This window comes from Jatropha curcas, chromosome 5, assembly GCF_041381405.1.
Source record: "Jatropha curcas cultivar XTBG-Jc1 chromosome 5, XTBG_Jcur_1.0, whole genome shotgun sequence".
Lineage (NCBI taxonomy): Eukaryota > Viridiplantae > Streptophyta > Magnoliopsida > Malpighiales > Euphorbiaceae > Jatropha > Jatropha curcas.
In genome coordinates this window covers 10,513,495-10,526,104 of record NC_143155.1, presented here as the reverse complement: position 1 = coordinate 10,526,104, position 12,610 = coordinate 10,513,495, and the positions used below count along the sequence as shown (strand labels likewise).

The 12,610-nt window shown below is 34.9% G+C and overlaps 1 protein-coding gene across 6 annotated transcripts; it reads left to right on the top strand.

The window, feature by feature from the left end:
- The first annotated feature begins 1,571 nt into the window (after positions 1 to 1,571).
- LOC105629988 (hypothetical protein) lies at positions 1,572 to 11,945 on the top strand. 6 transcript variants are annotated; one of them, XR_005177453.2, is made up of 7 exons: positions 1,574 to 1,852; positions 4,283 to 4,404; positions 4,507 to 4,741; positions 4,826 to 4,887; positions 4,983 to 5,064; positions 5,986 to 6,153; positions 6,275 to 6,534. XR_005177453.2 is itself a non-coding variant. In XM_012211654.4 (7 exons), exons 1-6 carry the CDS (start codon positions 1,759 to 1,761, stop codon positions 6,134 to 6,136), a joined length of 699 nt encoding a protein of 232 aa, XP_012067044.1. In that variant the 5' UTR covers positions 1,577 to 1,758; the 3' UTR covers positions 6,137 to 6,153; positions 6,275 to 6,534. The 6 variants fall into 6 exon arrangements, 5 of the variants coding, with proteins under 5 accessions (XP_089577862.1, XP_037492685.1, XP_037492684.1 ...); XM_012211654.4 differs by having other exon boundaries at positions 1,577 to 1,852; positions 6,033 to 6,153; XM_089721736.1 differs by having other exon boundaries at positions 1,572 to 1,852; positions 4,507 to 4,887; positions 6,033 to 6,153.
- Positions 11,946 to 12,610: the final 665 nt, after the last annotated feature.

Here is a 12,610-nt window from a genome sequence, read left to right as displayed (position 1 = left end):
TTATTATTGACGCAACTGTGGCCCCAATTTTTAATTAAAATATAAGTAATTTATGGTAATAAACTTAGATTGTCCCCTTTGGGTCTTATTATCATAAAAAGAGACAATGTTTAAAATTTTCTCATAATTACAAGGGGTTATAACTTTTGGGGACAAATAATAGTCGCTGCTCTTAATTCTCGTCATTTTTTATCACTTTTTTTGTACTGTACCTCTGTTATTGGAAAATTAGAGAATTTCATGCTCAAATTTATACGTGGTGCCACTGATATAGTTGTAAACAGTCTCGCATTCGAAGAGAACGAGAGAAGAAGACTCACCATGGATCTTTGCAACTTCCTTACCGTCTATTCAACTTTCTTTTTGTTTTCTGTATAAATCAATACATATATGTTATATGGTGCTTTTTTTTTTTTCTTTTCGTCCTTGTTGTTTTTTGGGTCTCGGAGGTTGTACTTTTTGTTTAATTTCTTGGCTAGGCTTGATTAAGAATCAAGCCTGTGAATCGATAAGCTTGAGCAATAGTAGGAGACTAAGGAGTAAACATAAGTGCCCACTAACTTATTTTACATAAACTTCATTTTCAACTACCCAAGGAACCGTGCATCATCATCTTCACTTTCAAGAGGATGATGGTAGTAATTAGAGAAAATGTGAAATCTTGAAAAGGTTAGAGAGAGAGAGAGAAGATTTTTAAGAATCTCTGATAAGGAAAATTGTTCATTATTAGGATTTGCAATTATATTTTTTGCAATTTGTGGATGAATTGAAATATTATTATACAATTTTATTTGTCATTAAATTAAAATTTTAAAAAGCAAATAACTGAAAATATTAAATTTAAATTATATTTTTAAGCAAATTTTTAAATTTTAAAAGATGAGCCGTTTATGGGGAGGTTAGCATATATAAGGAAATATTTTGTACTTTTCAAAATATTTTTATTACTTAAATATTTTTAAAACTAAAAATGTATATCCAACTTGTACAATATTTTAATTTTTTTGTATCCCACCTGTTATCCACGTGGCAATTCAGAGCCGAAAAATCAATTCAAATGGTTAAAAGCATTTTAGTGTTACATAATTTAAGTTTAAGCATTTTTAAGTTACAAATTAAAATATATATCGTAGATCAAGTGAAGTTAACCTATTTTGCAGATTATAAAAGGAAATCAAGAATTAGTGAAATGTTGCAATATGGTGTCTAGATGGGTCTCAATTTTGTAGAAGACACGCCTTCAATGATGGTCGCTATACTGTTATTCGAGTTTCATTTAATTGGTTTGACGAGAGAGTTTTCAAATCATGTAAAATGTAAAATTCTATTATTAAATAGAATTTTTTTATGTCAGTTTAGTGTTATAAAAAATTTTTTATTCTATTATTAAATAATTTTGCTCAGAATCCAAAATTAAATCATATATAACGAGTGGTAACAACATGAAATTTAGGTTAAAAAAATTAGTAATATTGTTTTATTACAAAGCCTATTAATTTCAAAGTTGAAATTGGAAAATCCTTGTAACAAGCCAAAAGTTGGAGTAAAAACTATGCTTAAGCCCCTAACCGGTGCCATTTAGAACTTTGTCGGCAAAACAAATACAAGTACTACAGTTCTCTTGAAGTCGGAGTCTTTCTCCATTTCTAACACGTTCTGTTTGTCACTTTTATTCTCTCCTGCATTTACGGCCCCCCCTCTGTCTCTCTCTCTCTCTCTCTTTATCTCTCTGTTTGACTGGAAAACTTTGACAAATATATGGCGGATGCCTATTGGAGATACGGTGACGCACGTCAGCAGCAACAGGCAACGATTCCAGCTCTCGTCGGAAAACGCCCTCGCTCCGACTACGGTAATTACTAGAGATAATTTCATTCTCTTTCTTTCATGTTCTGTTAAGTTTGTGAGTGAAGGAATTAGGGTTACGATCAATTTCACCTGATTGCAGCAGAAAAGGTTTTAATTTCCTCCTCCTCTATTCATGGCAAAACGGAGCTTTGGATATATTTTTTTTTTTTTGAAAGAGAGCTTTGGATATATTTAATTTCTTATATTAATGTATTAATTGAGCTGAATTGGATAAAATGTTGGCTGGTTGTATACTTGATTTCGAGATTTCCCTCTTCGTTCTTTATTCTTATGCGTGCATTTATTTCCTTAGCTTTTAACAGTCTGACGTGATTCATTTGTAGTTCTCCCAAATCATCAAAGTGAACCATGAGCTAGTTTGCCTACTGCACAAAACCCTGCATACCATTTAGAATCCTAGGATTCATGTATAATTTTCTTGATTGTACTTCAATACAACAAAATTATAGGATGCAACTTCAATTTGTATCAGATTTATGTCCGAGTGGCTCAAGCAAAGAGCTTTTTGTGTCTTATCCATTATTTAAGAATAGTGTGGAGCTTTTTTGTATGCTTCTTGTTCAAGGGGGAATAATTTCTCAAACAAGCGTTAAAATTATAAACCATTACAATCTAAGCTATGTATAGTAAAATATTATTATTTAAAATCCAGGTTTAGTAGGTATGACATTACGGAATTTCCTAGTGAAGTTATATTTATCCCAATTTTCTGATGCAAACGAAATTGAAGAATGAGAGGAGATAGATTGAGAATGAGAGGCTGAAGCTTCAAGCTTGATTATTCCCTCAAACCTATTGGATATATATAATACAAATAATTCTTTCTAGGGTAATAAGTTCCCTAATTTCAGCCCGAAGCACAGCACATTAATCACACAATTACAGCCCTGTAATCCCCTAATTGAAGCCCTAATCTCGGCACATTCACACAATTACAGCTCTAATTACAGCCTTAATTACAGCATTCTAACAATTCCCATTGGCAGATTCTATTTATTTTTGAGAGTAAGGGACAGCTGTTAGCTTGGTCTTTTATTAACTTTTTACTTTAGTCTGGGGTCTTTGAAAGACCCCATCATCACTGTCTCAGCAATTTATGGGCCAAAAATTCCTCACAGATCAAAGTTCAAAAGTAGGTAAAACCTGAAGAATTAGGAAGTTATTCTCTCTGAGTAATTATAGCTGTATAATTAATAGACATGTCCGCTTTCTCCTTTTTCTTTTTGGGTGAAATGGAAACGTGCTATATGTGTGCTGTGTCATAGGAAGATACCTAACAAAGTGAAAGATAAATTCTATAGGACTGTAACATGACCTATTGTGTTATCTGAGAGTGAATGTTGGGTACCAAGTGCCTAGCATTGTTCATAAGATGAATGTGGCAGAGATGCTGATGTCAAGATTGATGTGTGTTCATTTAAGATTGGACAATATTAGGATGACTATACTCTACATAAGGTGCAAGTAGCAAAAGTCAGATAAAATAAAAGGACCTATGCGATAGTTTGGTCATGTTTTATGTAGAGCCCATATACTCCAGTCTGTAAGTGCGATACTTTGAAGGTAGAGGGTGTTAAACTTGGAGAGAGCTATATTTAGACCCACTTGGAGTGAATTGGTCACGAAGGATCTATAATCTCTTGAAATTAATGAGGATCTAGCTATGAAAAAAACAAAATGGAGACAAAAGATTCATATATCCGACTCCAACTAGTCTAGACTTAAGGCTTTTTGTGGTTGTTTCTTTTATGTTTGTTTATCACTTAATAAAACAAATGATTTTAAAATTTTTTACCAAAATTATTTTCGTTTTCAAAATCTCAAAATCCTTTGTTTACCTTTTTTATGCTTTGCTAATTTTTCATTTCAAAATCCTTTGTTTACCTTTTTATGCTTTGCTTATCTCTTGCTGTTATTGAACAAAGTGGAAATGGTAACAAAGAATTCATATAGCCGGTCTGAATTAGTCTAGGACTAAGACTTAGTTATTGTTGGTTTATTTTAAAGGGAGCTCGTAAAATATATCAGTTTTTTAAATTACTTACATTTGCGTTAATTCAAAATTTCTGGCTTTACATTGAATACTACATATCTTCAAAATAGTCTTCTGATAGATACACAGTGGTTTCCCATGCCTGGAAATTTAGGATCACCTTGGCTAGTTTATTCTGCATGATTTTTTGGTTTACGCTAACCATGGAAATTAAGTCCGTTGTTAGATTGATGATCTGGGTTAGTTTATAATTTATAACTTGTTCAGTATCCTATGTGTTGCTCTCTGATGTTTTGATTTGCATTATGTGCTTGTATGTCATATCTTTGCTTTTGAATCATGTGCCTTAACCTGTACTTACACCTTATACTTGGTTCTCTTAAATATTTTGTTCATTTGAGTACACACATAATCTTGTAGATGTCCCTAGTGGCCATGAGATTCCCAGTTATTATGCCCGTGATGATGATAGAGCAGCTCTCCGTGCAATTAGAGATTCAGAATCCATTGGTGCATCCTATGATCGATACCTGCGCAGCGCGGTGCTCAGTTTTTCTTTATGTCTATGGATCTCACTTCCTACTTTGTTTTTCTCTGCATGATTTTGTTTTGGAACTTATTATTGGTTTTATATTTAATTTCAGCCTATTTCATCCTATAGTGGAGGACAATCTGCGAGAGCAATAAGTGGAATGCATAGTCGTACTGCTGATGATCCACGTGTCGTGGGTATTGGGAGCTTGGACCCTGGGGCCACTGTAAAAGAGAGGACACTAGGATTAGGAAGTGGAAGACCTGAGGCCCCCCTTCCTCCAGATGCTACCAGTACACTGTTTGTAGAGGGCTTGCCCTCTAATTGTACACGGAGGGAGGTGTCACGTATCCTTCCATTGGCTTCCACAAGCTTTTCAACTGTTGTTTTGATATTTCCCTTTAGTTTTATTCCTTCACTTGGGTTAACAGATATCTTTCGTCCTTTTGTTGGCTACAAAGAAGTGAGACTTGTGAGCAAGGAATCAAGACGTGTAAGTTTGTTTCTTCTTGTTGTTGTTTATGTTCTATCATATGGAAGCAAAATTTGGTAAATTGATAGATTCACTGACTACTTAATATTTTGCAGCCTGGGGGGGATCCGCTGGTACTCTGTTTTGTTGACTTTTTGAGTCCTGCCCATGCTGCCACTGCAATGGACGCCTTACAAGGTGAGCTTGACGTGTTTTATCTTTTTCCTCACTGTATAGGTATCTTACTTGCATATCGATTTATCCATCAGGTTTGTTGTTGTTTATCTCAGCCAGCCTTTCTCATTCTGGTTATTAATTACTTTTCTGCATTGGTTTGGAGGGAACTATTTGGGTTGTTTCAGAGCTTCTGTGGTGGTTAATGTTTACAAGTAGGCAAAATTTTTTGGTATTAAATTGGCCGGCTTTCTGATTCAATTCTTACCTAAGTGGGTGTCAAACTGATAATGAATGAAAAAATTATTAGCAACTCATCTTACTAAGAGTGCAGGTTATCGATCGGCATTTTTGGCAAATGAGTTTTTTTTTTCTTTTCCTTTCTTGAATCAATCGTCAGATCCAATTTGGGTCAATTTAGCTCTTTCATTGAGCCCATTTAAACTGCATGAATTTAAAAATCTACTTGGTTTTAATGAATCTCGAGTATTTTAAGAAACTGATCCAACAGGCTTCTATATGAGGTCTGTTCAGTCCAATTGAGGCTTTAGCTGGAATCTGACTGAGATCTTGCTGATTCTCGCTGTTATGTTTATCTTTATCTTCTTTGATTTCCCGCTGCCATGTTAAGCCAGAGGCTAGCTAATGCGAAGGAAAATGATTATCCCCATATTACGCGTAAACCACAGATAAAACCCTGTCTGTAAGCATTAATTTAGACAGATAAAACGCTGTCAGTAACCATTAATTTAGGAAGCCGAGATGCCCCTCTTGTCCTAATGTAATTTTGCAGTATCTTTTATCAGTCATATGACTGATAGCTCAATTTTTGCGACTTAAATGTGTTCAGAAGTGGTGATGAACGTTTGACATATTTCGAGTGTGTGATTACGATAAATGATTTAGACGACTTATTTGCTGTCTACTCCCTAATTCGCGGTTCAGAGTGTCGTCACTTGTGCAGCATAAAACACTCGAGCTCGATTTTGCAGGTTATAAATTTGATGAGCATGACCGTGATTCGGTCCATTTAAGGTTGCAATTTGCTCGCTATCCTGGTGCGAGGTCAGGAGGCGGGCATCGTGGAAAACGTTAAATAATGCAGTTGCACAGGTGATTAATGCTTTCTTTTTATCCACTGGACCTGTTATTATTCATGGCCGTCAGGTGCTGAGAAAAACTTTATTGTAAAACGACGTATCGAGCTGAATCATGGAACAACCCTTCTCTGTAGGACTTGCGCAAACCGGGGAGGTTATGAAAATGAGGGACGATATGACAGCCTTGCAGTTACAAGAGTTATACAAATCTCTGAATGCATGATGACGTTAGATGAAATTGAATTGTGTGTTTTTCGATATTTATGAGGCAATTACTAGAGATTCGGATAGAGCTTGCTTTTCTGTTAGTAAACTGCTAATTTTATTTGCTTCAATTACTTGAGCTGTCTCAATATGCGTTCCAGAATATACCACTGAATTTATTTCTAGACAAGCGTTGTGAAAATCTTTTCTGTATTTGTCCTATTGGGAATAGGAATCAGTGATCTTACACTTGCGGAACTTGAGCTATGCGCATAAAAATCTACACACTGACTAAGCAAATTACCAATGGGCTTTCCTAGACTCCCAATGTGGGTTGTTTACACAAATGTGGTTTATTGATTCTAGCAGTTAAACTTAATTGTATTGGGATGTAATCAAATACATTTCTAACGTCAAATGCATTTCCAATTATACTAGAAATGTATTTGGTTGCCACTATATTCTGTTGTGGCTTACCAAACATAGGCCATATGTATTAACTTAGAAATTTTTTAAAAAATGAGTCTCTTGCTTGCTCTGTTTTTAAGTTTATACATTCTATGGCGTATCTTTTGGGTACTTATCGGTAGGCTGCTTCTTGGCTAACTTGCATACGCTTTCTTGAAAGTTTACAGAGTACGTGACGACTGGGTTTTACCATACTTTTTGAATTTTATTCTTTCATGTCTGTGGAGTGTTTTCGGTAATGAGACTTGCGTTGGGCTGCCTAATGCTCAACCAAGTCCAATCTCTGCGCATCTCTGCGCTTCTAGCATGAGATTTTGTGAAAGTATGTCTTATATTTCACCCATTTGTTATAGATGGATCTTATTATATCATCAATTATTATCCTATTTTACACATTTTAAGGCGTCTGGGCCTTTATACCTTGAAGAAGGATGTTTTGATTGTCTGACTTGCATGGCATTTGTGTTTGGTTAGTGGATTGCTTCTCTTTTATTTTGCGAAGAATTGGATTGTAAGTGTTTGTACCAAATCAGTTTATTCTAAAACTAGTTGTGATTTCAAGTTTCATGTGCGGTACTTATCTGTTATTTAAATAATAATAATAATTATTATTGAATTTTATGTCATATTTTGGTATATTAACATAAGTAGTTTAGGAAATTAATCATGATAGCTATCTTTACTTGTAAATTGTTGATTTGGGATTTAAATGTGTAGACATACATATTTAAAGATTTTTCTTTAAAAAAATTCTTTACTAAAATCTTTAGAATAAGCTGTAGCACTTTTTTTAATGCCTTAAAGGCGAGAATAAAATTATTTACACTTTTAAGCACATCAAGGCATAGCTTAGTGGTATTCGATCCGGCAATAGATTCGGGTTTGAATTTTCCCTCCCTTGATACTCAAAAAAAAAAAAAAAAATCTACACTTTTAAACTGTCACGAAAATAATTAGAGGGAAGTGAATAAGAAAATAAGAGATATTAAGAAAAATACTCGTGGGCTTGTTCAGTGTAAATTTGGCTTAGTCTGGAGATGGACACAAAGCTTTGAGCAAACTTAAAATACTTTGAATTAACCAAAAATTGTTAATATCAAACCAAATAAAATCAATCTAGCAATAACTGATTGACAACAATAATTTCTTTTTATGATATTGTGAGAAATGCAGTGGAGCCTTATAGTGTGCATGGAATAGTTGTTCATTTGATAAATGAGTTTAAACTGTTTAATAGATACAGCTAGTAATAGCAAGCATATTTTCCTTATGAGGTGGCACAAGTCATGTTATCTTTATTGGCTTTCGTTTGACACTCTAGGTCTATACTTGACTTTTCACCCTCTTTTTATTGTTATGTAAGTTATAACTAGTAACTATTATTTTCAATTAATTCTCATTAAAATAATTTTATCATTTTTAATTATTGATTGTCATTTATTATTTCTATCATGAAGTTATCATTTCAAATAAAAAGTTAATATCTAAATTTGAATAATGCAAGTTTTAAAATATTTATTTACAAATAAGTAGTCATATGAATATTAGAAAATAATTATAATAAAAAAATGAAATATTAAAATTGAAATTAAATATTAAAATTAATGTTTATTAAAATTGTGCATAGCACAAGCATGTGGGTAGTTATATATATTCAAAGCAAACATTACAGGTAAAAAATAATAATAATAATAATAACAACTAAAGGTTAGTGTATCGACAAAATAAAGTAAATAATAAGAACATTCAAACAAGAAAATTATTGACTAAATCGTATGCAAAAAAAAAAAAAAAAAAAAGAGTTGCAAATAAACTAATCGATTTAGCAAGTCGTTGAATAGGCTGAGCTAAAATTGGAAAGAGTACATTTCATAATAAAAGCAAAAAGATAATAACCAATTTTTCCATTAGCCTGAAAAGATTCGGAGTCATCTTCCCCTCTCAGCTGATAAAATTGCAGATCTCTTAAGTTTCAATTCATCTAAAAGTTTTTTCCTTTTTTTTGCTTAAGCATTTTACGTAACTCTGTCCTGCCTCTGTCCTGCTGTTAGTCAGTAGCCCTAGGTAGCTATGAAATTGAATGTTTGCACTTTTGTTTGACAGTGTGTGTGCTGTAAATGGAGATCGAACCTATGGGCCTAACTTCTATCAGGCTATCTAGGCATGGCCGTGAACTTTCTGAGGTCAACATATAATAAAGAGAATTTATTTGGAATTTTAAGAGGGGTCAATTAAAAAAAATGTATATCAAAAGAAAATTATGAATAAAAAGAGGGCAATTGACCCCTCTTTCCATAAAGTAGATCTGTTACTGGATATGGGTGGTAGACATACGGATAAACAGATGGTGGGCTATTAGTCCATATTGAGAAGGTTGGTTAGAGAAAGAAATAGGGGGAAAGAAAGAGGTGAGAAAGGAGAGAGAAATAGAGAAAGAAAATGGAAGAGAGGGGAGGTGAGGCTATTAGACAAAAAGAAGAGAGAGAGATAATAAATATTGTTTGCATTCAAGTTTGTATATTTTGGAAATTCTGTCTATTATAACAGTGCCTACCCCTACTTATACAAGCTTGTGGGGTGCATTCCAAATAAAGTATATATTTTAAAATATTCACGATTCCATGCTAGATTTACAATATGTATGCAATATATGGAAATTGGGCTTTTCGATACCTAGGGCTAAGTGGCCTCTTGTTGATTTCCCATTATAAAGGTTTTGCTCATGGGTATCACTCTTTCTGGGCTAACATTAACAATGCCCCTCTACACGAGCCATTTCAGTGGGCTTTCTTTTAAAAGGCTCCTGTGGATCTAGACTCAGGACGCACGAAGTTCTATCATCGATTATGATGGTAAGGTGTTGAAATCTTTGTAATTAAAGTTAATATTGTCTTTCCTAGTTTAGGTTTATTATCTTTCCTAATTTAGGTTTGTTCCTATTTAGATTTCTTCCTATATTGGAACAATCTTGTGCATATATATAGTGGTGTAGAGATTGAAAATATCTTGTGCATATATATAGTGGTGTAGAGATTGAAAATATAACACACAATAAAAGAAATACGAAATATTCTTTCAACATGGTATCAGAGCCGTCGCCGTGAATTTTTTTTCGGCAACAGTTTCGGTTTCCGAGTGGACTGACATACACCCAGTACCGCCGGGAGTAGGAGTTGATCGTCACCGCCCGGCTCAGAAGGAAGCGCGACCGCCGATCGGCCCTTCGTCCAAACCGCGTCGCCGTACGATCATGTGCGTGTGCACACGCGCCTCCAGAAGATTCTGGCCGTTCTTCATGCGCCGGCACGTGCGGCTATTTCCGGCGAGCTCCGTCGACATTTCTTGTTCCGGAGGCCTCGGTTTGTTATGGCGTTCTTCCCTTGCTGGTTCTTCAGCACCAGTTTTGCTTTTTTACAATTTTTTCTTTTTTTGGTTTATTTCTGCCGCTGCTAGTTCTTTGCCACTACCGCTTAAAATTTTTTTTTTCTGACAATATGGGTGACGGAAAAAGGTAGCTATGGGTTTTCACTCATAGAGCCCCTCTCTTCAGATTAGTCCGGTGAAGTTAGATGGAATGAACTACCTGGCTTGGTCTCGATCTTGCTTATTATTCATTGAAGCAAGAGGTTTGTACGGATACCTTGATGGTGGCGCAACTAAACCAGTTTCGACAGATCCAGGCTTTATAACAAATGGAAATCCGAGAATTCTCTTATTATGTCTTGGTTAATAAATTCCATGTAGCCAACTATTTCCCGAGGCTATTTGCTTCTTGATATAGCTAAGAAGATATGGGATGCCGCTTCACAGATGTATTCTCAAACTGGAAACTATGCTCAGAGGTATGAATTGCGACAGAAAGTTCATGAAACCAAACAGGGAGATCTAACTATCGCTCAGTATTTTGCTGAACTTAGTGGGTTATGGCAAGAACTGGATTATTACCAAGACTTTCAAGCCAAATGTACTGATGATGCGACTTAAGTTCAGAAGTTGATTAAGTAGAACGTGTGTATGATTTTCTGGCTGGCCTAAACAACGAGTATGATCAGATTCGAGTCCAAGTTCTTGGACGAGATCCTTTTCCATCCTTGCGACAAGCATATTCTTTTGTACAGCAAGAGGAGACTCGGAGGAATGCAATGGTTCACAGATCTACAATTGATAAAGCAGGGTTGATTGTTAATTTTGCAAGAGAACATATACAGGCTGCCAAGAACGGTTCTTCAGACAGAGATCAATTATTTTGTGACTATTGTGGTAAGAACAGGCACATTAAGGAGTTCTGCTGGAAATTATATGGACGCCCAACTAAAGGGCGTGGAGGAAAGCGGGTCAGTTCTTCTAGACTGCAGGCACACATATCTGATGGTGGAGCTTTATGTGAGGAAACATCTACTACTGGTAGCTTTTCTGATAAGGAAATTCAGTCCCTGAAACGATTGTTGTCACAGCTTGATTCTTCCTCAACTCAGACTGCAGCTTCTAATTTTGTTAATTCAGGTAATGCTTTTCTTACCTTTCTTGTAAAAATTGCAAAACCCTCTTGGGTTATAGATTTAGGAGCAAATAAACATACAACAGGCTCTATAAAACATTTCCTCACATATTCTAAATATCAAGGCACAGAAAAAATTCGCATTGCGGATGGCTCCTTAGTACCCATTGCTGGCACAGGTTCTATTAACTGTACTTCCAATATTAACCTCTCCTCTATTCTTCATGTTCCTAGATTCCCTATTAATCTGTTATCTGTTAGCTTAATCACAAAAGCGCTTAATTGCAAAGTAACCTTTTACCCTACTCATTGTATATTTCAGGAACTGAACACGGGGAGAACGATTGGCAGTGGTAGCTTGCGCGATGGACTGTATGTGTTGGATGACATTTGTCATTTTTCAAATTCGGGTACCGATCAAGCTTTGTTAGGAACTTCTAAAAATCCTTCCCATGAAGTTATTCAATGGCATAGGAGATTAGGACATTCCTCTTTTTCTGTTTTAGGACATTTATTTCCCACTTTATTTGCTAAGTGTGATTTCGATTCATTAGTATGTGATGCTTGTGAACTTGCCAAACACACCAGGCATTCTTATTCTCAAATTAATAATAAAAGCTTGATTACTTTTGCTACTATTCATTCTGATGTATGGGGTCCTACTAAAACTGTCTCTCTTTCTGGTTATAGGTGGTTTGTGACCTTTATTGATTGTTGTACTAGATTAACTTGGGTTTATTTGATGAAAACAAAAAATGAAGTTTTTTCATGTTTTCAGAACTTCCATAGAATGATTTGTACTCAGTTTGATGCGCATGTTAAAATCCTAAGAACTGATAATGGTACTGAATACATGAATGCAGTTTTTCATACCTATTTAGATTCTAATGGTATTATACATCAAACTAGTTGTGTCAATACTAGTGCTCAAAATGGAGTCGCAGAAAGGAAAAATAGGCATTTACTGGAAGTAGCTAGGTCTCTTATGTTCACTATAAATCTTCCTAAACCATATTGGGGGATGCTATTTTGACTGCTGCTTACCTTATCAATCATATGCCTCTTCGTACTTTAAATTTTAAAACTCCATTAGAGGTTCTTCAAGGAAAAAACTCTTATATTGTACCTCTTAAAGTCTTTGGTTGTGTTTGTTTTGTTCATCAGAATGGTCTAAGCAAATTAGATCCTAGAGCCTTGAAGTGTGTGTTTGTTGGTTACTCTGCTACTCAAAAAGGATACAAGTGTTATCATCCTCCTTCTAGAAAATATTTTGTGAGTATGGATGTTACCTTTCGAGAAT

What these genes read in the sequence shown, in the direction of transcription:
- LOC105629988 (XM_089721736.1), top strand. Translation starts at nt 1,759, where the DNA reads ATGGCGGATGCCTATTGGAGATACGGTGACGCACGTCAGCAGCAACAG. An exon ending in ACGCCCTCGCTCCGACTACG is followed by an intron (nt 1,853 to 4,282) that starts GTAATTACTAGA and finishes ATAATCTTGTAG; the next exon opens with ATGTCCCTAGTGGCCATGAG. An exon ending in TGCAATGGACGCCTTACAAG is followed by an intron (nt 5,065 to 6,032) that starts GTGAGCTTGACG and finishes TCGATTTTGCAG; the next exon opens with GTTATAAATTTGATGAGCAT.